This window comes from Zonotrichia leucophrys, chromosome 21 (assembly GCF_028769735.1).
Source record: "Zonotrichia leucophrys gambelii isolate GWCS_2022_RI chromosome 21, RI_Zleu_2.0, whole genome shotgun sequence".
Classification (NCBI taxonomy): domain Eukaryota; kingdom Metazoa; phylum Chordata; class Aves; order Passeriformes; family Passerellidae; genus Zonotrichia; species Zonotrichia leucophrys.
Window position 1 is genome coordinate 1,935,335 of NC_088190.1, and position 23,152 is coordinate 1,958,486.

At 38.3% G+C, this 23,152-nt stretch overlaps 1 protein-coding gene across 5 annotated transcripts in view; it reads right to left on the reverse strand.

Annotated features, from left to right (window-relative positions):
- The window catches only part of LOC135456638 (cyclin-dependent kinase 11B), a 38,984-nt gene extending 15,960 nt beyond the window's left edge, over positions 1 to 23,024 (reverse strand). Inside the window, exons 1-11 of one of the 5 annotated variants that reach the window (XM_064730612.1) lie at positions 22,911 to 23,024; positions 20,884 to 21,015; positions 19,828 to 19,943; positions 16,915 to 17,039; positions 13,371 to 13,509; positions 10,293 to 10,423; positions 7,323 to 7,445; positions 3,822 to 3,917; positions 3,604 to 3,732; positions 2,888 to 2,953; positions 618 to 793 (exon numbers count right to left, since the gene is read on the reverse strand). In XM_064730612.1, the coding sequence (XP_064586682.1) occupies positions 618 to 793; positions 2,888 to 2,953; positions 3,604 to 3,732; positions 3,822 to 3,917; positions 7,323 to 7,445; positions 10,293 to 10,423; positions 13,371 to 13,509; positions 16,915 to 17,039; positions 19,828 to 19,943; positions 20,884 to 20,994 (1,212 nt within the window). In that variant the 5' untranslated portion in view covers positions 20,995 to 21,015; positions 22,911 to 23,024. Of the gene's footprint in view, positions 1 to 617; positions 794 to 2,887; positions 2,954 to 3,603; positions 3,733 to 3,821; positions 3,921 to 7,322; positions 7,446 to 10,292; positions 10,424 to 13,370; positions 13,510 to 16,914; positions 17,040 to 19,827; positions 19,944 to 20,883; positions 21,016 to 22,910 lie in introns of all 5 variants that reach the window. The other 4 variants (XM_064730611.1, XM_064730615.1, XM_064730613.1 and 1 more) reach the window with 4 other exon arrangements.
- Between the last annotated feature and the right edge of the window lie 128 nt (positions 23,025 to 23,152).

The window sequence follows — 23,152 nt, forward strand, 5'->3', positions numbered from 1 at the left end:
ATTAATAATTTATATTTTATATATATATAAAATATATATTTAAATATATTATTTAATTTAAATATATATTTAGATATAATTTAAATATATTATACATTATATATATAATATATATAATATATATAATATATATATATATATATATATAATATATATAATTTAAATATATTATTTAATTTAAATATAATATATTTATTTATATATATATTTTATAAATTTATAATTTATATTAATAATAATATTAATATCAATATTAATATTAATATTGTCACTTTGTTGTTGGCAACATAAAGAATAACCAGTTTCTGTTTATGATAACAGAACTCTCACAAGGAGTTTTGTTATAATAATATAATAATAATAATTATTATTATTATTGTTATTATTATATTATTGTTATAATTTTTATATATGTTATAATTTTTTGTTTTAATTATTGTTTTAATTTTTGTTTTTAATTATTGTTTTAATTATTGTTATAATTTTTATATATGTTACAATTATTATATATTGTTATAATAATATAACAATATCTCACAAGGATATTTTTTCAGACAGCAAGAGCAAGATAACAGTTATCAATGATATCAAAAATATTGGAGAGGATATTTCCTCACCTGCAGGGCAGGAAGGTATTTGGGCAGCTCCTGTTTGAGCTCGATGGGGGAGGAAGCTGGAGAGTCAGGAATGAATTCCCCTTCTGTCATGGCATTGGAGTGAGGGGAGCCTTCAGCCACCTCCTCCTCCTCCCCCTCACTGCCTGCAGAATCCCGGTCAAACCGCGACTCTGCAACTTCAAAAGTCAGAATCAGTGGTGGAAAGAGGATTAAATCAACTTAATTCTTCATTTATTGAGGGAAATCAAGGTGGTGACATTGAGCACAGCGTGGCAGAGGATGGTGGAGAAGCCAAATTTCTCTTCTTGGCTTTCAGGAATTCACCTACAGTGAATGCAGCAGGTGAGAAAAATAAATTTACACCAGAATGGAAAAGTGACCCAAGATTCTCACTCTCATTCTGGGTCTCATTCTCTGATTCTGATTCCAGTGTTAATGCAGCAGGTGAGAAAAATAAATCCTGACACCAGAATGGAAAAGTGACCCAAGATTCTCATTCTGGGTCTCATTCTCTGATTTTGGATTCTCATTCTGGGTCTCATTCTCTGATTTTGACTCCAGTGTTAATGCAGCAGGTCAGAAAAATAAATCCTGACACCAGAATGGAAAAGTGACCTCCACCTCACTCCCTGCAGAATCCCAGCCAAACCTCAACTCTGGAACTTCAAAAGTCAGAATCAGTGGTGGAAAGAGGATTAAATCAACTTAATTCTTCATTTATTTAGGGAAATCAGGGTGGTGACATTGAGCACAGCGTGGCAGATGGTGGAGAAGCCAAATTTCTCCTCTTGGCTTTCAGGAATTCACCTACAGTTTCCAGGTGAGAAAAATAAATTTACACCAGAATGGAAGAGAAAATTGTCCCAAGATTCTCATTCTGGGTCTCATTCTCTGATTTTGATTCCAGTGTTAATGCAGCAGGTGAGAAAAATAAATCTTGACACCAGAATGGAAAAGTGACCCAAGATTCTCATTCTGGGTCTCATTCTCTGATTTTGGATTCTCATTCTGGGTCTCATTCTCTGATTTTGATTCCAGTGTTAATGCAGCAGGTGAGAAAAATAAATCTTGACACCAGAATGGAAAAGTGACCTCCACCTCACTCCCTGCAGAATCCCAGCCAAACCTCGACTCTGCAACTTCAAAATTCAGAATCAGTGGTGGAAAGAGGAGCTGTGAGGATTAAATCAACTTAATTCTTCATTTATTTAGGGAAATCAAGGTGGTGACATTGAGCACAGCGTGGCAGAGGATGGTGGAGAAGCCAAATTTCTATTCTGGCAAAGGTGATGCTTTCAGGAATTCACCTACAGTTTCCAAGTGAGAAAAATAAATTTACACCAGAATGGAAGAGAAAATTGTCCCAAGATTCTCATTCTGGGTCTCATTCTCTGATTTTGATTCCAGTGTTAATGCAGCAGGTGAGAAAAATAAATCTTGACACCAGAATGGAAGAGAAAAGTGACCCAAGATTCTCATTCTGGGTCTCATTCTCTGATTTTGGATTCCAGTGTTAATGCAGCAGGTGAGAAAAATAAATCCTGACATGAGAATGGAAAAGTGACCTCCACCTCACTCCCTGCAGAATCCTGGTCAAACCTCAACTCTGGAACTTTAAAATTCAGAATCAGTGGTGGAAAGAGGAGCTGTGAGGATTAAATCAACTTAATTCTTCATTTATTTAGGGAAATCAAGGTGGTGACATTGAGCACTGCGTGGCAGAGGATGGTGGAGAAGGCAAATTTCTATTCTGGCTTTCAGGAATTCACCTACAGTTTCCAGGTGAGAAAAATAAATTTACACCAGAATGGAAGAGAAAATTGTCCCAAGATTCTCATTCTGGGTCTCATTCTCTGATTCTGATTCCAGTGTTAATGCAGCAGGTGAGAAAAATAAATCTTTACACCAGAATGGAAAAGTGACCCAAGATTCTCATTCTGGGTCTCATTCTCTGATTCTGATTCCAGTGTTAATGCAGCAGGTGAGAAAAATAAATCTTTACACCAGAATGGAAAAGTGACCCAAGATTCTCATTCTGGGTCTCATTCTCTGATTTTGATGAGAAGACAAAACACAAATGAAAGAGAAGGAAACATCAGCTCATGAGACTGATTCCCTCTAAACACAAAGCTTGGAGCAGATTTCAAGGAATTTCTGAGGTTGACATGAGAACAGCATTTTGATATTTTAAATATTTGTAGAAACAGATTTATCTAGCTGCAGAAACTCAGGCAAACACTTCTTTAAAACATTCAATATTTGCATTGTACCAACTGGGATGTGGTTTCCATTCTCCCGTTCCTCCTCTTCGCTCATTTCCTCCTCGCTCACCTCCTCTGCAAAACAGAACCAAGTTTGGTTGGAAAAATCCAAATTTCTGCAGCTCCCCGGGAGGAAATCCCTGCTGGAATCCTCTCCCACCTCTGCCATGACCAGGAAATTCTGTTCACTTCCAGCAGGGAACACAACTCTTACCAGTTCTCTGGGAACTGGGATGTGGGCAGGTAAATAAATAATGAATATTTCCTGATTAATTGTAATTATTTTAAAGAAAAACACCCAGGCATCAATCAGAGCCTGCTCTTGTGCCTTTACTAATTAATTACAAGAACACTGCACTCAGACCTCTTTACTGAACTTGGAATTATTTTCAGTTGCAAATTTCAGAAGTTTTTTCCAAATGAATGAAGATAATAACACAAAATGCCAAAGATATTTGGATTTCACACCCCCCAAAGTGCAACCTGTGCTGTGCAGAGCATTTGATGGCACAGAACCTCTGACAGAAATGGCTCTCAGGTTTCTGCTCTGGCTCCTGAGATAAGAATTGGGATTATCTCTACCAAAAGGACAGAATGGGACTTGGGGGTTTTATTTTGTGAGGTCTCAGCCTGGCCTAGACTAAGAGAAAAGGAAAATGTTCCAATAAAACAACACAGCATGAGGAAAATAAAGGAAATCAGGCAGCCCTAGGTGGAATCCTCACCTGCTGATTGCTCAGACACCTCCTCAGAATTGCTGCCTGTCTCCTCCTCCTCCTCCTCTTCCTCCCCCTCTTCCTCAGAGCCTTCACTGCTGGACTCTTCCTCCTCCTCTTCTGAGCCTGATCCAGATTCTGTCCAGGAATAATCAGGCATTTAACACTCACAGAGAAATTAATGACATCTCTACAATTAATTACAGCTCCTAATTGCATTCAATCACCTGAGGAAGACTCTGCTGAGCTGGTTTTTCTCTCGCTGTCACTGATGTCCTGCAAGTCTGACAGAGGATCCCTCTCTTCTGGTTTCTCTTCTTTTACTGCTGAAACCACAAAAATTAAAAGCACAGTGCTAATTGAGTATCATTTCCATTCCTGAATTCCCTGCTTCACTTTCTGCTGGCATTAAATCAGTGCTGAATATTCAGTATTGGAAATTCACAGCACTAAAAAAATAAATAAGAAGCATCATTTCACACTCTGCTCAATGACAAACAGCTTTTCTGAATTGTAGTGGTGCAGGTTTGACAACCAAAAATATGAAATATTGACCTGATTTTTAAACATGAGGTGTTCCTAAGATGAATTAAAATGGGGAAAAAAAGGGAAAAAAGCACCATGGTGACAAAAATCACCAGGACAGGTCCCTACACACTGGTTACTGCCAGAGTGCTCACTATGAAAAATCTCTGGTGTTGATGGGGAAGGAGCTTCCCAGGCCTTGCTCTGGGTGTCTCCAGCTGGAATTCCAGGGATTCCATCCTGGTTTGAGTGCCTCTACCTGGAATTCCATCTCTACAATTAATTCCAGCTGATTCCATCCCACTTTGGGTGCCTACATTTGGAATTCCAGCTAATTCCATTCTGCTCTGGGTGTCTCCACCTGCAATTCCAACTCTACAATTAATTCCAGCTGATTCCATCCTGCTTTGGGTGCCTCCACCTGGAATTCCATTGATTCCATCCTGCCCTGGGTGCCTCCACCTGGAATTACATCTCTACAATAAATTCCAGCTGATTCCATCCCACTTTGGGTGCCTACATCTGGAATTCCATTGATTCCATCCTGCTCTGGGTGCCTACATCTGAAATAACATCTCTACAATAAATTCCAGCTGATTCCATCCCACTTTGGGTGTCTCCACCTGGAATTACATCTCTACAATTCATTCCAGCTAATTCCATCCTGCTCTGGGTGCCTACATCTGGAATTCCATTGATTCCATCCTGGTTTGAGTGCCTCTACCTGGAATTACATCTCTAAAATTAATTCCAGCTGATTCCATCCCACTTTGGGTGCCTACATTTGGAATTCCAGCTAATTCCATTCTGCTCTGGGTGCCTCCACCTGGAATTCCATTGATTCCATCCTGCTCTGGGTGCCTCCACTTGGAATTCCAACTCTACAATTAATTCCATTGATTCCATCCTGCTCTGGGTGCCTACATCTGGAATTCCATTGATTCCATCCTGCTCTGGGTGCCTCCACCTGGAATTACATCTCTAAAATTAATTCCAGCTGATTCCATCCCACTTTGGGTGCCTACATTTGGAATTCCAGCTAATTCCATTCTGCTCTGGGTGTCTCCACCTGGAATTCCACTGATTCCATCCTGGTTTGAGTGCCTCTGCCTGGAATTCCATCCTGCTCTGGGTGCCTCCACCTGGAATTCCATTGATTCCATCCTGCTCTGGGTGCCTCCACCTGGAATTCCAGGGATTCCACCTTGCTCTGGGTGCCTACATCTGGAATTACATCTCTACAATTAATTCCAGCTGATTCCATCCCACTTTGGGTGCCTACATTTGGAATTCCAGCTAATTCCATTCTGCTCTGGGTGCCTCCACCTGGAATTCCAACTCTACAATTAATTCCATTGATTCCATCCTGCTCTGGGTGCCTCCACCTGGAATTACATCTCTACAATAAATTCCAGCTGATTCCATCCTGCTCTGGGTGCCTCCACCTGGAATTCCATTGATTCCATCCTGCTCTGGGTGCCTCCACCTGGAATTCCATCCTGCTCTGGGTGCCTACATCTGGAATTCCAGGGATTCCACCTTGCTCTGGGTGCCTCCACCTGGAATTCCATCTCTACAATTAATTCCAGCTGATTCCATCCTGCTCTGGGTGTCTCCACCTGGAATTCCATTGATTCCATCCTGCTCTGGGTGCCTACATCTGGAATTCCAACTCTACAATTAATTCCAGCTGATTCCATTCTGCTCTGGATGCTTACATCTGGAATTCCAGGGATTCCACCCTGCTCTGGGTGTCTACATCTGGAATTCCATCTCTAAAATTAATTCCAGCTGATTCCATCCCACTTTGGGTGCCTACATCTGGAATTCCATTGATTCCATCCTGCTCTGGGTGTCTCCACCTGGAATTCTATTGATTCCATCCTGCCCTGGGTGCCTACATCTGGAATTCCAACTCCACAATAAATTCCAGCTGATTCCATCCCACTTTGGGTGCCTACATTTGGAATTCCAGCTAATTCCATTCTGCTCTGGGTGTCTCCACCTGGAATTCCATTGATTCCATCCTGCTCTGGGTGCCTCCACCTGGAATTCCATTGATTCCATCCTGCTCTGGGTGCCTACATCTGGAATTACATCTCTACAATTAATTCCAGCTGATTCCATCCCACTTTGGGTGCCTACATTTGGAATTCCAACTCTACAATTAATTCCATTGATTCCATCCTGCTCTGGGTGCCTACATCTGGAATTCCAGCTAATTCCATCCTGCTCTGGGTGCCTCCACCTGGAATTCCATCTCTACAATAAATTCCAGCTGATTCCATCCTGCTCTGTGTGCCTACATCTGGAATTCCAGGGATTCCACCTTGCTCTGGGTGCCTACATCTGGAATTCCAGCTAATTCCATTCTGCTCTGGGTGCCTCCACCTGGAATTCCATTGATTCCATCCTGTTTTGAGTGCCTCTACCTGGAATTCCATTCTGCTCTGGGTGCCTACATCTGGAATTACATCTCTAAAATTAATTCCAGCTGATTCCATCCCACTTTGGGTGCCTCCACTTGGAATTCCATTGATTCCATCCTGCTCTGGGTGCCTCCACCTGGAATTCCAACTCCACAATAAATTCCAGCTGATTCCATCCTGCTCTGGGTGCCTCCACTTCTTTTCACAGCTGCCCACATCAGAGCTTTCCTCCCTCAAACAAAGGCGTTTTTATGTCACTTGTGCAAATTCCCTACCCCAAGAACCTTCAGGTGGGATCATTTTCTGGCTTGGATAACAAAATTCCACCTAAGCAGAACTCTGCCTTCAGTATCTAATTATTCTACAAGGTGACAGAATCAGTGAAGCTCACTGAGGTCACTTTTCAAGGTAATTCAGCTCCTAACCCCAAATCCACCTGGAGCTGGAGTAACCAATCCCTTTTTAACCTGCAAGGCAATTCAACTGCAGGATTTTAACAATTCAGTCAGCTGCTTCTTCCACCACTGAACTAACTCATTTTGAACCTTTTCCAATTGCTAAATATTCCATTTATCACTTGTGCATATCCTGCAAAACCAGCAGTGCTTCAGCAAAGAGCCATTGGTGAGGATTCCAGATTGACGCCGCTGGGGCTGAGCTGGAACTGAGCACCTGGGATGGTTCTTTGAGACTCAAAATAAATTGAATTGGATTGAATTTGATTTTTTTTTCCCCCAGCTGTCCCCCAAGACAGTGTAGAGTGGCAGATGCTACCTGGTTTCCTGCTCTCTCCTTGCTCAAGCTTGTCTCTCTGCTGGCGCAAAGGGCTGCGACTCCAGGGTCTCATTTTTACTTTGTCTCCATATTCTTCCCTCACTGTTCTATGGTGTGCAGAAACTAGGGAAAACAAAACCACAAGAAATTGTTACAGCTGCCTAATTAGAGTTGTCCTGTCTGCCACAGCCACCTGATTGGAATGTTTTTAATTATTTTTTTTTAACAGGGTAATAGGGAAGAATGGGAGAGGAACCTACTTAAATCAGTATTTAAGTATTAAATGTAAGTATTTAAACTTAAGTATATTATATTAAGTATTAAAGTATATTATATTATATTAAGTATTAAAGTATATTATATTATATTAAGTATCAAATCAGTATTTAACTCTTCTTTCTGGGAGAATGAAGGGTTTTGATTGATCTCAAATAAAATATGGGTTTGTACTGCTTAGAGAAAGCTGCTGCCACACTTAAAAAAACAGAAGCAAGCTGCCCTGAGTGTTACACAATAAACACCCTGATTCTAAAGCATTAATGCCAGAGAAAGAAGTGGAAAATATGTAAAATCAAACCAGCTGAGGTTTAGAAGGAGCTGACAGAACATTCAGAACAATAAAATCAATGAAATGCAAAGTTACACAGATTGAGCACTATCAGCAGAAAGCCAAGCACAAACAGGAGCTGTTTGGTATGAGCTGAGCAAGAAAGAGAAAGCAAAAAATGAATTGTTTTGCTGTGCTTGAATAATCTCTGTCACCTGATCACAGGAATGGGCTCTGATTTTTTACCTCACAAAGCTGGGCCAGAGATCCTTGAAGCAAAAATTGAGATTGCAAACAGCCAACATGCAAAAAGTGCAAAACTGAAATTCTTCAGGCACCACTGATCCCACCTGACTCCCACTCCATGCCCTGAGTACCAACATGAGCTCTCCCCTTTGCAATTTATTCCCCCAAATCCCTAAAACATGGAATTTTGGGGTTTCAACCTCTATCAAACTGAGTTAGGCTCAGCCAAAGAGTTCAGAACCACTGAACACAGTGGCACCTCCAGAAATGCTGTTTTTATGGAAATCTCTCCCTCAAAAATCCTATTTTTTGGGAAATTTCCCCTCCAGAAATCCTGTTTTTATAGGAAATCTCCCCTCAGAAATCCTGTTTTTATGGAAATCTCCCCTCAGAAATCCTGTTTTTATAGGAAATCTCCCCCTCAGAAATCCTGTTTTTATAGGAAATCTCCCCCTCAGAAATCCTGTTTTTATAGGAAATCTCCCCTCACAAATCCTATTTTATGGGAAATTTCTCCTCCAGAAATCATGCTTTTATAGGAAATTTCCCCTCAGAAATCCTGTTTTTATAGGAAATCTCCCCCTCAGAAATCCTGTTTTTATAGGAAATCTCCCCTCAGAAATCCTGTTTTTGTAGGAAATTTCTCCTCCAGAAATCCTGTTTTTATAGGAAATCTCCCCTCAGAAATCCTGTTTTTATAGGAAATCTCCCCTCAGAAATCCTGTTTTTATAGGAAATCTCCCTCTCAGAAATCCTGTTTTTATAGGAAATCTCCCCCTCAGAAATCCTGAAATTTCCCCTCCAGAAATCCTGTTTTTATGGAAATCTCTCCCTCAAAAATCCTGTTTTTATAGGAAATTTCCCCTCCAGAAATCCTGTTTTTATGGAAATCTCCCCCTCAAAAATCCTATTTTATGGGAAATTTCCCCTCCAGAAATCCTGTTTTTATGGAAATCTCCCCCTCAAAAATCCTATTTTATGGGAAATTTCCCCTCCAGAAATCATGCTTTTATAGGAAATCTCCCCCTCAGAAATCCTGTTTTTATAGGAAATCTCCCTCTCACAAATCCTGTTTTTATAGGAAATCTCCCCTCCAGAAATCCTGTTTTTATAGGAAATCTCCCCCTCAGAAATCCTGTTTTTATAGGAAATTTCCCCTCCAGAAATCCTGTTTTTATGGAAATCTCCCCCTCAGAAATCCTGTTTTTATAGGAAATTTCTCTCTCACAAATCCTGTTTTATAGGAAATTTCCCCTCCAGAAATAATGCTTTTATAGGAAATTTCCCCTCCAGAAATCCTGTTTTTATAGGAAATCTCCCCCTCAGAAATCCTGTTTTTATAGGAAATTTCCCCTCCAGAAACCCTGTTTTTATAGGAAATCTCCCTCTCAGAAATCCTGTTTTTATAGGAACCCTCCCTTCCAGAAATCCTGTTTTCTCTCCCTCAGAAATCCTGTTTTTATGGAAATCTCCCCTCAGAAATCCTGTTTTTATAGGAAATCTCCCCTCCAGAAATCCTGTTTTTATAGGAAATCTCCCCTCCAGAAATCCTGTTTTTATGGAAATCTCCCCCTCAGAAATCCTGTTTTTATAGGAAATCTCCCCCTCAGAAATCCTGTTTTTATGGAAATTTCTCCCTCAGAAATCCTGTTTTTATAGGAAATCTCCCTCTCACAAATCCTGTTTTTATAGGAAATCTCCCCCTCAGAAATCCTGTTTTTATGGAAATCTCCCCTCAGAAATCCTGTTTTTATAGGAAATCTCCCTCTCAGAAATCCTGTTTTTATAGGAAATCTCCCCTCAGAAATCCTGTTTTTATAGGAAATCTCCCCCTCAGAAATCCTGTTTTTATAGGAAATCTCCCCCTCAGAAATCCTGTTTTTATGGAAATCTCCCCTCAAAAATCCTGTTTTTATGGAAATCTCCCTGACAGGCAGAGGCAAAACCTCACTGTCCAACTTCTCAGGATATTTAATTCCCACAACATCATCACATCATTTTACCTCCCCATGTCAAACTTAAATTTCCTTCTCCCTCCCATCTCAAACCCTCCCCACTTGAATTTTTTTTTTAAATTCTGGTGCTGCTTTAATAAAACCCATTTCTACCCCTCCATTCAGCAGTGTGTAAACAGGCAGGAAAGGGATAATAAATCTGATTTATGCAGAGGGAGTCACCTTCTCTCCTGGCTTCTCTCTCCTTCCTCCTCTCCTCAGCTCTCCTCTCCCTCTCCTTCTGCTCCCGCTGCTCCTTCTGCTGCTCCCGGATTTTCCTCTCCCTTTCCCTCTCCAGTTGCTCCAAACGATCTCTGGAAAAGAATTTTTGTTGGTTATAAATTCAGAAGGAAAACGGGTTAAATCTGGAAATCGGTTCAATCTGGTTAAATCATTTTTGTTTGTTATAAATTCAGAAGGAAAACGGGTTCAATCTGGAAATTGGTTCAATCTGGTTAAATCATTTTTGTTTGTTACAAATTCAATCTGGTTAAATCATTTTTGTTTGTTACAAATTCAATCTGGTTAAATCATTTTTGTTTGTTACAAATTCAATCTGGTTAAATCATTTTTGTTTGTTATAAATTCAGAAGGAAAACGGGTTAAATCTGGAAATTGGTTAAATCTGAAAATCGGTTCAATCTGGTTAAATCATTTTTGTTATAAATTCAGAAGGAAAACGGGTTAAATCTGAAAATTGGTTCAATCTGAAAATTGGTTCAATCTGGTTAAATCATTTTTGTCTGTTATAAATTCAGAAGGAAAACGGGTTAAATCTGGAAATTGGTTCAATCTGAAAATTGGTTCAATCTGGTTAAATCATTTTTGTTTGTTATAAATTCAGAAGGAAAACGGGTTCAATCTGGAAATCGGTTCAATCTGGTTAAATCATTTTTGTTTGTTATAAATTCAGAAGGAAAACGGGTTAAATCTGAAAATTGGTTCAATCTGGAAATTGGTTCAATCTGGTTAAATCATTTTTGTTTGTTATAAATTCAGAAGGAAAACGGGTTAAATCTGGAAATTGGTTCAATCTGGTTAAATCATTTTTGTTTGTTTTAAATTCAGAAGGAAAACGGGTTAAATTGGTTAAATCTGAAAACTGGTTCAATCTGGTTAAATCATTTCTGTTTGTTATAAATTCAGAAGGAAAAGTGGTTAAATCATTTTTGTTGGTTACAAATTCAGAAGGAAAACGGGTTCAATCTGGAAATTGGTTCAATCTGGTTAAATCATTTTTGTTATAAATTCAGAAGTAAAACGGGTTAAATCTGGAAATTGGTTCAATCTGGTTAAATCATTTTTGTTATAAATTCAGAAGTAAAACGGGTTAAATCTGGAAATTGGTTCAATCTGGTTAAATCATTTTTGTTATAAATTCAGAAGGAAAACGGGTTAAATCTGAAAATTGGTTCAATCTGGTTAAATCATTTTTGTTATAAATTCAGAAGGAAAACGGGTTCAATCTGAAAATTGGTTCAATCTGGTTAAATCATTTTTGTTTGTTATAAATTCAATCTGGTTAAATCATTTTTGTTTGTTATAAATTCATTTGGTGAAGAGAAGGAAAATTGCTTTGCAGCACCAAACCACTGAGCTCAATTTCCTTCTCAACACCCCCAGAAACAGGTGGAGTTTTTCAGCTGATCCTTTAAAAAATAAATTTAAAAGATCCAGAGCAGGAGTTCTCCACCCTATCAGGATTTAAGCAGAAATTAAGCCAGTCCAGTTAATTAATCCCATGATAATCCAGGTAATTAATCCCCAGTGAAAATCTGCTTTGTACTTATTTTTTAGGTTGGAAAAACCCTTAAAACCATCCAATCTTTTTATTTATTTAAAATTAATGTATCTGATTTCTTTAAAAATTAATTATTGTATATAGTTATATATAATTATCTAAATTTAAATTAACTACATTAATTTATTTATCTTTTCTGACCAAGAACTAAATAATAACTTTTGACCAATAACCAAACACCAAGATAAAAGTGATTCCAAACCCATGATTTTAACCCATTCTTCTACAAAATCTTGAAAAATTATTCCTTGAACTGCAAGCCCCCAGTTGATTATTTATTTTTTTATTTATATATTTTATTTTCTTTAAAATTAATTTCATTTAAACATTAATTATTGCATATCATTATATATAATTATCTAAATTTAAATTAACTACATTAATTTATTTATCTTTTCTGACCAAGAACTAAATAATAACTTTTGACCAACAACCAAACACCAAGATAAAAGTGATTCCAAACCTATGATTTTAACCCATTCTTCTATAAAATCTTGAAAAATTATTCCTTGAACTGCAAGCCCCCAGTTGATTATTTATTTTTTTATTTATATATTTTATTTTCTTTAAAATTAATTTCATTTAAACATTAATTATTGTATATAGTTATATATAATTATCTAAATTTAAATTAACTACATTAATTTATTTATCTTTTCTGACCAAGAACTAAATAATAACTTTTGACCAACAACCAAACACCAAGATAAAAGTGATTCCAAACCTATGATTTTAACCCATTCTTCTATAAAATCTTGAAAAATTATTCCTTGAACTGCAAGCCCCCAGTTGATTATTTATTTTTTTTTTTATATTTTATTTTCTTTAAAATTAATTTCATTTAAACATTAATTATTGTATATAATTATATATAATTATCTAAATTTAAATAAACTACATTAATTGATCTTTTCTGACCAAGAACTAAATAATAACTTTTGACCAATAACCAAACACCAAGATAAAAGTGATTCCAAACCCATGATTTTAACCCATTCTTCTATAAAATCTTGAAAAATTATTCCTTGAACTGCAAGCCCCCAGTTGATTATTTATTTTTTTATTTATATATTTTATTTTCTTTAAAATTAATTTCATTTAAACATTAATTATTGCATATAATTATATATAATTATCTAAATTTATTGTATATAATTATATATAATTATATATATATATTAATATGCAATTAATAATTTAAATTTAGATAATTATATATAATTATATATAATTATCTAAATTTAAATTATTAATTGCATTAATTTATTTCTCTTTTCTGACCAATGACTATAAGAAATCACAGTATACAAGAGCAATGAAATCTTCACAAAGCTTCATATTTTTATTCCAGTGGATTCCCCTGGAATATCCATGGCAATAAAGCATTTCAAAATAATGAAGTGAAGAAGAAAGTGGATTTTTTGGTTATTTCCCAGTGCTCAGGGCAGGGATGGATGTACCTCTCCCTTCTGGAATGTTCCCTGGCCATCTCTCTCCGTTTCTGTCTCTCCCATTCTCGCCGGGCTTTGTCCTGCTCCTCTCGGTGTCTCTTCCTACGCTCGTGCTCCCGCTCCTTCTCCTTCACTCGGGCGTGTTTTCCTTCAACAAACACAAACCAGCTTCAATTTCCCTTCAAATAACAGAAATCAGCTTCAATTTCCCTTCAACAAACACAAATCAGCTTCAATTTCCCTTCAACAAACACAAACCAGCTTCAACTTCCCTTCAACAAACACAAACCAGCTTCAATTCCCTTCAAAAAACACAAACCAGCTTCAATTTCCCTTCAAACACAAATCAGCTTCAATTTCCCTTCAAATAACAGAAATCAGCTTCAATTCCCCTTCAACAAACACAAATCAGCTTCAATTCCCCTTCAACAAACACAAACCAGCTTCAATTTCCCTTCAACAAACACAAACCAGCTTCAATTCCCCTTCAACAAACACAAACCAGCTTCAACTTCCCTTCAAAAAACAGAAATCAGCTTCAATTCCCCTTCAACAAACACAAACCAGCTTCAATTTCCCTTCAAAAAACACAAATCAGCTTCAATTTCCCTTCAACAAACACAAATCAGCTTCAATTCCCCTTCAACAAACACAAATCAGCTTCAATTTCCCTTCAAAAAACAGAAATCAGCTTCAACTTCCCTTCAAAAAACAGAAATCAGCTTCAATTCCCCTTCAACAAACACAAATCAGCTTCAACTTCCCTTCAACAAACACAAACCAGCTTCAACTTCCCTTCAACAAACACAAACCAGCTTCAATTTCCCTTCAAAAAACACAAATCAGCTTCAACTTCCCTTCAAAAAACACAAACCAGCTTCAATTCCCCTTCAACAAACACAAACCAGCTTCAATTCCCCTTCAACAAACACAAACCAGCTTCAATTTCCCTTCAACAAACACAAACCAGCTTCAATTTCCCTTCAAATAACAGAAATCAGCTTCAACTTCCCTTCAACAAACACAAATCAGCTTCAATTTCCCTTCAACAAACACAAATCAGCTTCAATTCCCCTTCAAAAAACACAAATCAGCTTCAATTTCCCTTCAACAAACACAAACCAGCTTCAATTTCCCTTCAACAAACACAAATCAGCTTCAATTCCCCTTCAACAAACACAAATCAGCTTCAATTCCCCTTCAACAAACACAAATCAGCTTCAATTCCCCTTCAACAAACACAAATCAGCTTCAATTTCCCTTCAACAAACACAAATCAGCTTCAACTTCCCTTCAACAAACACAAATCAGCTTCAACTTCCCTTCAACAAACACAAATCAGCTTCAACTTCCCTTCAACAAACACAAATCACCTTCAACTTCCCTTCAAATAACACAAATCAGCTTCAATTTCCCTTCAACAAACACAAATCAGCTTCAATTTCCCTTCAACAAACACAAACCAGCTTCAATTTCCCTTCAAAAAACACAAACCAGCTTCAATTCCCCTTCAAAAAACACAAACCAGCTTCAATTCCCCTTCAAAAAACACAAACCAGCTTCAATTTCCCTTCAACAAACACAAATCAGCTTCAATTTCCCTTCAAAAAACACAAACCAGCTTCAACTTCCCTTCAACAAACACAAACCAGCTTCAACTTCCCTTCAACAAACACAAACCAGCTTCAATTTCCCTTCAAACACAAATCAGCTTCAATTTCTGAGTTTTACTGCTCCAAATAATCACCAAAAGCAAAACTCAGGGGGTGAAAGTGATGAGAATCATGACCAGGATTTTCTTAAAGGGAAAATCCTGTTCTGAAAGGGGGTTGGAAAGCCCAAAGTCTGTAAGGTTTTATGTGAATATTTATATTAAAGTAAACAATGGTTGTTATTAATGGGAATGTCTCTAGAAAGGATATTTATTTTCCCTTGGCAGGTACAAAGATCAGAGATCTTTCACTCAGTGAAGCCAGAGAGAATATTTATATTAAAGTAAAAAATGGCTGTTATTGACAGGAAGACAATGGAAATGTCTCTAGAAATTATTATTTTTTTTTTCCTTAGCAGGTACAAAGATCAGAGATCTTTCACTCAGTGAAGCCAGAAAGAAAACTTGTATTAAAGTTAAAATATGGTTTTTATAGACACTGGAAATGTCTCTAGAAATGATATTTTTCCCTTGGCAGGTACAGAGATCAGAGATCTTTCCCTCAGTGAAGCCAGAGAGAATATTTGTATTAAAGTAAAAAATGGCTGTTATTGACAGGAAGACAATGGAAATGTCTCTAGAAATTATTTTTTTTTCCTTAGCAGGTACAAAGATCAGAGATCTTTCACTCAGTGAAGCCAGAAAGAAAACTTGTATTAAAGTTAAAATATGGTTTTTATAGACACTGGAAACTTCTCTAGAAATGATATTTTTCCCTTGGCAGGTACAAAGATCAGAGATCTTTCACTCAGTGAAGCCAGAGAGAATATTTGTATTAAAGTAAGAAATGGTTGTTATTGATGGGAATGTCTCTATAAATGATATTTTTCCCTTGGCAGGTACAGAGATCAGAGATCTTTCACTCAGTGAAGCCAGAAAGAGTGCTTGTATTAAAGTTAAAATAAGGTTCTTATTGACAATGGAAATGTCTCTAGAAATGATATTTTTCCCCTTGGCATGTACAAATATCAGAGATCTTTCACTCAGTGAAGCCAGAGAATATATTTGTAATAAAGTAAAAAAAGGCTGTTATTGATAGGAAGACAATGGAAATGTCTCTAGAAATTATTTTTTTTTTTCCTTAGCAGGCACAAAGATCAGAGATCTTTCACTCAGTGAAGCCAGAAAGAATACTTGTATTAAAGTTAAAATATGGTTTTTATAGACACTGGAAACGTCTCTAGAAATGATATTTTCCCCTTGGCAGGTACAGAGATCAGAGTTCTTTCACTCAGTGAAGCCAGAGAGAATATTTGTATTAAAGTAAGAAATGGTTGTTATTGATGGGAATGTCTCTATAAATGATATTTTTCCCTTGGCAGGTACAGAGATCAGAGATCTTTCACTCAGTGAAGCCAGAGAGAATCTCATCAGGCCTCAAGGAGTAGAAGTGACCTCAGTGTCCCTGTCCCAAAGTGATTTCTGTCCTATTGCCATGAGCTCTGTTGTCTTCTTAAAAGGAAATTCCTGTTCTGAAAGGAGGTTGGAAGCCCAAAGTCCATAAGGTTTTGAATTAATAACTGTATGAAAGTAAAGTAAAAAATGGTTGTTATTGATGGGAATGTCTTTAGAAAGGATATTTATTTTTTCTTGGCAGGTACAGAGATCAGAGTTCTTTCCCTCAGTGAAGCCAGAGAGAATCTCATCAGGCCTCAAGGAGTAAAAGTGACCTCAGTGTCCCTGTCCCAAAGTGATTTCTGTCCTCTGACCACGCTCACCCCCTGTCAGCCCCCTGAGGGCCCCAAAGCAGCCACAGAAATGAACAATTGAAATTCCTCTGTCTGTGCAGCTGCTGGGTTCCCCCAGCCTGAGTGATTTGATTTATCCTTCTGCCAGAATCACCTTCTGCAGAGTGGCTCCTGTGCCTGCGCTTCTCTTTCCTCTTCTCATCCTTCCTGTGATGGGTTTTCTCCTTCCTGGACATTTGCTGGGGGGGTTTGATGGCCAAGGAATCATCTTCCTCTCCCCTGGAAGGCAGGAAGGAGAGAGCTCAGGGAGGGGACAGGGGAGATCCACACATTGCCTTGGCTGGAAAAGATTCACGTGTTATTCTGGGTTTCCACAATAAAGCAAAACTGGAACACAACACTTAAATTGGTTTCCATGTTTGGAAAAGATTCCCATTTTATTTTGGGTTTCCACATTAAATCCAAACTGGAACACAACACTTAAATTGGTTTCCTTGTTTGGAAAAGATTCCCATTTTATTTTGGGTTTCCACAATAAATCCAAGCTGGAACACAAACTGGATTCCTTGGTTGGAAAAGATTCCCATTTTATTTAGAGTTTCCATAATAAATCCAAGCTGGAACACAACACTTAAATTGGATTCCTTGGTTGGAAAATATTCCAATTTTATTTAGAGTTTCCATAATAAATCCAAACTGGAACACAACAGTTAAATGGGTTTCCTTGGTTGGAAAAGATTCACGTGTTATTCTGGGTTTCCACAATAAATCCATGCTGGAACACAACACTTAAATTATGGAAAAGATTCCAATTTTATTTTGGGTTTCCACAATAAATCCAAACTGGAACACAACACTTAAACTGGATTCCTTGTTTGGAAAAGATTCCCATTTTATTTTGGGTTTCCACATTAAATCCAAACTGGAACACAACACTTAAATTATGGAAAAGATTCCCGTGTTATTTTGGGTTTCCACAATAAATCCAAACTGGAACACAACACTTAAATTGGTTTCCTTGGTTGGAAAAGATTCCCATTTTATTTTGGGTTTCCACAATAAATCCAAACTGGAACACAACACTTAAATTGGTTTCCTTGTTTGGAAAAGATTCCTGTTTTATTCTGGGTTTCCACAATAAATCCAAACTGGAACACAACACTTAAATTGGTTTCCATGTTTGGAAAAGATTCCCATTTTATTTTGAGTTTCCACAATAAATCCAAGCTGGAACACAACACTTAAACTGGATTCCTTGGTTGGAAAAGGTTCCAATTTTATTTTGGGTTTCCACAATAAATCCAAACTGGAACACAACACTTAAATTGATTTCCTTGGTTGGAAAAGATTCCCATTTTATTTTGGGTTTCCACAATAAATCCAAACTAGAACACAACACTTAAACTGGATTCCTTGGTTGGAAAAGGTTCCCATTTTATTTAGAGTTTCCATAATAAATCAAAATTTATTTATTGTGGGTTTCCACAATATTTATTTATTGTGGGTTTCCACAATAAATCCAAACTGGAACACAACACTTAAACTGGATTCCTTGGTTGGAAAAGATTCCCGTGTTATTTTGGGTTTCCACAATAAATCCAAACTGGAACACAACACTTAAATTGATTTCCTTGGTTGGAAAAGATTCCCATTTTATTGTGAGTTTCCACAATAAATCCAAACTGGAACACAACACTTAAATTGATTTCCTTGGTTGGAAAAGATTCCTATTTTATTTTGGATTTCCACATTAAATCCAAACTGGAACACAACACTTAAACTGGATTCCTTGGTTGGAAAATATTCCTGTTTTATTGTGAGTTTCCACAATAAATCCAAACTGGAACACAACACTTAAATTGGATTCCTTGGTTGGAAAAGATTCCCATTTTATTTTGGGTTTCCACAATAAATCCAAACTGGAATACAACACTCAAATTATGGAAAAGATTCCCATTTTATTTTGGATTTCCACATTAAATCCAAACTGGAACACAACAGTTAAATGGGTTTCCATGTTTGGAAAAGATTCCCGTTTTATTTAGAGTTTCCATAATAAATCCAAACTGGAACACAACACTTAAATTGGATTCCTTGTTTGGAAAAGATTCCAATTTTATTGTGAGTTTCCACATTAAATCCAAGCTGGAACACAACACTTAAACTGGATTCCTTGGTTGGAAAATATTCCAATTTTATTTTGGGTTTCCACAATAAATCCAAGCTGGAACACAACACTTAAACTGGATTCCTTGGTTGGAAAAGATTCCAATTTTATTTTGGGTTTCCACAATAAATCCAAACTGGAACACAACACTTAAATTGATTTCCTTGGTTGGAAAAGATTCCTGTTTTATTTTGAGTTTCCACAATAAATCCAAACTGGAACACAACACTTAAATTATGGAAAAGATTCCCATTTTATTTTGGGTTTCCACAATAAATCCAAACTGGAACACAACACTTAAATTATGGAAAAGATTCCCATTTTATTTTGGGTTTCCACAATAAATCCAAACTGGAACACAACACTTAAATTATGGAAAAGATTCCCATTTTATTTTGGGTTTCCACAATAAATCCAAACTGGAACACAACACTTAAACTGGATTCCTTGGTTGGAAAATATTCCAATTTTATTTTGGGTTTCCACAATAAATCCAAACTGGAACACAACACTTAAATTGATTTCCTTGTTTGGAAAAGATTCCCATTTTATTTTGGGTTTCCACAATAAATCCAAACTGGAACACAACACTTAAATTGGATTCCTTGGTTGGAAAAGATTCCCATTTTATTTTGGGTTTCCTTGGTTGGAAAAGATTCCCATTTTATTTTGAGTTTCCACAATAAATCCAAACTGGAACACAACACTTAAATGGGTTAAATCTGGTTAAATCTTAACCAGTGCTCCACAAGTGTGTGCTGCAAAAAGGATTTTCCCTTCTAAAATTTGATTTTCCCTTCAGATATTTGAAACCTTTTCTCAGGACGTTGAAAGGGTAATTTCAGGATTTGAAATGTTAATTTCAGGAATTTTTTCCTCTTTTTATTCCCTCACCCTCACCTGTCTTCCATGGAGTCTTCCCTCCTGTAGGGTGAGTTCCTGATGGTGATTTCCATGCGATGGTCTCTCAGCTCCCCCTCCTCAAGAGAATCCCTTTTGGAATCCCTGTCATCTGACTGAGGGAACAGGGGAAAATCTGGTTATTTGTATGGTTCAAAATAAATAAAATTAAATATTACTGAAATCTTCCTCTGCTGGCTCAAAAATTCAGCCTGGATTGGTCACCCCTGTGAAATCACTGATTTGTGCTTTAATTTGACAAAATGAAACAAAATTAGACAAAATTAAACACTGAGAAGGAGTGCACTAATTATTGTGTGGTATTTTCTGCAATAATTATTTTGAACACAACTGTACAAAACCAAACAGCAACAGAAAAGTGATTCCAAACCCAGAATTTTAACCCATTCTTCTATAAAATCTTTAAAAGTTGCTCCTTGAACTGCAAGCCCCAGTTTATTATTTTTATATATATTTATATATCTTATTTATTTAAACATTAATTATTGTATATAATTATTTAAATCATTAATTGCATTAATTTGTTTCTCTTTTCTGACCAATAACTAAATAAAAACTTTTCTGACCAATAACCAAACAGCAAGATAAAATTTATTCCAAACCCATAATTTTAACCCATTCCTCTATAAAACCTTTAAAAATTGTTCCTTGAAATGCAAGCCCCAGTTGATTATTTATTTTTATTTATTTATCTATTTTATGTTAAATTAATTTAATTTGAACATTAATTATTGTACATAATTACATATGATTATCTAAATTTAAATTATTAATTGTATTAATTTATTCATTTTTTCTGACCAATAACTATAAGAAATCACAGTATATAATGCAAGAGCAATGAAATCTTCACAAAGTTTCATATTTTTGTTAAACTTTGGAATTAGAGGCCACACAGAAAAGACTTCAGCTGACAGAGCATCAGAAAAAAATCACCAGAAAATGAGGATACAGGCAGTGCACCCCATTAAAATGCAGTTTTCTATTAATAAAGTAAATAATTCAATAATTAAATGAGTCCCAAGTGCAGCTTACATTTTTCATACGTTTGATCTCTGCCTTCTCCTCTTGCTCCTTCCTTCGCTTCTTCTCCTGGAGAATCTCATCTAAAGTCTTCACCTTCCAAGAATCCTTTTCATCACCCATTTGAGTTCCAAAAAACACCCTCTGCAAAAGGAGGAGACATTGAAAAACCCCACAAATAAATAGAAATAAATCTATTTTACACCCATTTATTGAATGTTTTGTTTCTGAGTAAAGCCATGATAGAATTGATTTATGGTGGAGCAAAATTGTTTTGTTTTACACCCAAAGAAAGACTCTGTAAGAGCTCAGGGAGCTGCTGGAGGGCAAGAAAACCAATTTATGCCCATTATTTAATAATGACCTGAGGTAACAAAGCTTTGGAAAAAAAGGACACAGAATGCAGAATTTATGGCAAAATCCTGAGATAAGGAAGAAAATTATGAAGCCAACTGTGCTAAAATCAGCTGTCACTGAGGAAAAGGTAATTCCAGCACAACCACAGAGAAAGGCACTAATTAGCATGAGAAGTGGAAGAATAATTAACACATGGAAGGCAGAATATTAATTAACAAGAGCACTATGTCATTTACATATATATAATGTGTGTGTGCCTATATATATGTCACTTTATATATATATGTGACATAGCATATGTATATATTATTGAGATTTATAAACAACTAAAATTTGCAAACAAGGGGTTTGATTTGTGAATTTGTGGATTCCTGAGAGGAATGGTGGATTTGTCTTTCCAAACCAGCTGTGGGGCTGCTGGCAGATAAAACCAGCACTGAGAAATAAAAGAAACAATGGGAAGGATTCCACTGATTGATGAATGGAAAGGGATATTTGCTTTTACAAATAAACTTCAGGTTTGCTGATAAATTAAATTGGACATGGCGAGATGAAAGAAAAATGGGGAAGAAAAACGCCTAAATTCAGTAAGAATTAAAAATTAATAGGGAGGGTTGTACATTAGAGGGAAATCTCTGGTATCAGGTGTATCGGGAAGAGTGTAACTCTCAAATACCTCAGAAATGCGGAAAGAGAGAAGGGAAATTGGGATAAAAAGGAGGCTGGCTGCTCCAAAAATTTTAGAGACCCCATGGCCTCTGCCTTTAATCCAATAAAGCAAAAAGGGACTCCTCAGTCTCCTTTTTGGACATAAACCTGTTCTCAAAACCCCTGGTGTCCCCTCAGCGCCCCTCGGTGTCCCCTCAAAACCCCCGGTGTCCCTTCCGAGCCCCTGGTGTTCCCTCAGCGCCCCTCGGTGTCCCCTCAGAGCCCATTCACAGCCCCCGGTGTCCCTTCAGAGTCCCCGGTGTGCCCTCAGAGCCCCCCGGTGTCCCGCCAGCCCCGGGTGTCCCCTCAGAGTCCCCCGTGTCCATTCACGGCCCCCGGTGTCCCTCAGTGCCCCTCGGTGTCCCCTCAGAGCCCCCGGCGTTCCCTCAGCGGCCCCGGTGTCCTCCCAGAGCACCCGGTGTCCCCCTGCTGTCCCTTCAGAGCCCCTGGTATACCCCCGGTGTCCCCTCAGAGCCCCCGGGATCCCCCCGGTGTCCCTTCCGACCCCCTGGTGTTCCCTCAGCTCCCCCCGGTGTCCCCCCAGCCCCGGGTGTCCCCTCAGAGCACCCGGTGTCCCCCTGCTGTCCCCTCAGAGCCCCCGGGATCCCTCCGGTCTCCCTTCCGAGCCCCTGGTGTTCCCTCAGCGCCCCTCGGTGTCCCCTCAGAGCCCCCCGTGTCCATTCACAGCCCCCGGTATGCCCCCGGTGTCCCTTCAGAGCTTCTGGTGTTCCCTCAGCTCCCCCCGGTGTCCTCCCAGCCCCGGGTGCTCCCCTCAGAGCACCCGGTGTCCATTCACAGCCCCTGGTATACCCCCGGCGTCCCCCCAGCCCTGGGCGCCCCTCAGAGCCCCCGGTGTCGCCCCAATGTTCCCTCACAGCCCTGGGCGCCCCTCAGAGCCCCCCGTGCCGCCCCAATATCCCCTCAGAGCCCCGCTGTGCCCCCGGTTCCCCCTCAGCGCCCCCGGCCCCGCTCACCGCCGCCGCCACCGGGGACTGCGAGCAGCCGCGCGCGGGTCACGCGTCACTTCCGCCCGCCGCCGCGCGCCGATGACGTCAGCGCCGCCTCACGGCGCCCTAATTAACGCAAATCGTTAATGAGGCGTTAATTGAGCCCCGCCCGTCAGAACGGCCGGGCTGGGGGGCGTTAATGAACCTGCGGGATGGGCCTGGGCAGCGATAAACGCGGCCAATGGAGGCGCTGGGCCGCATTTAATTCC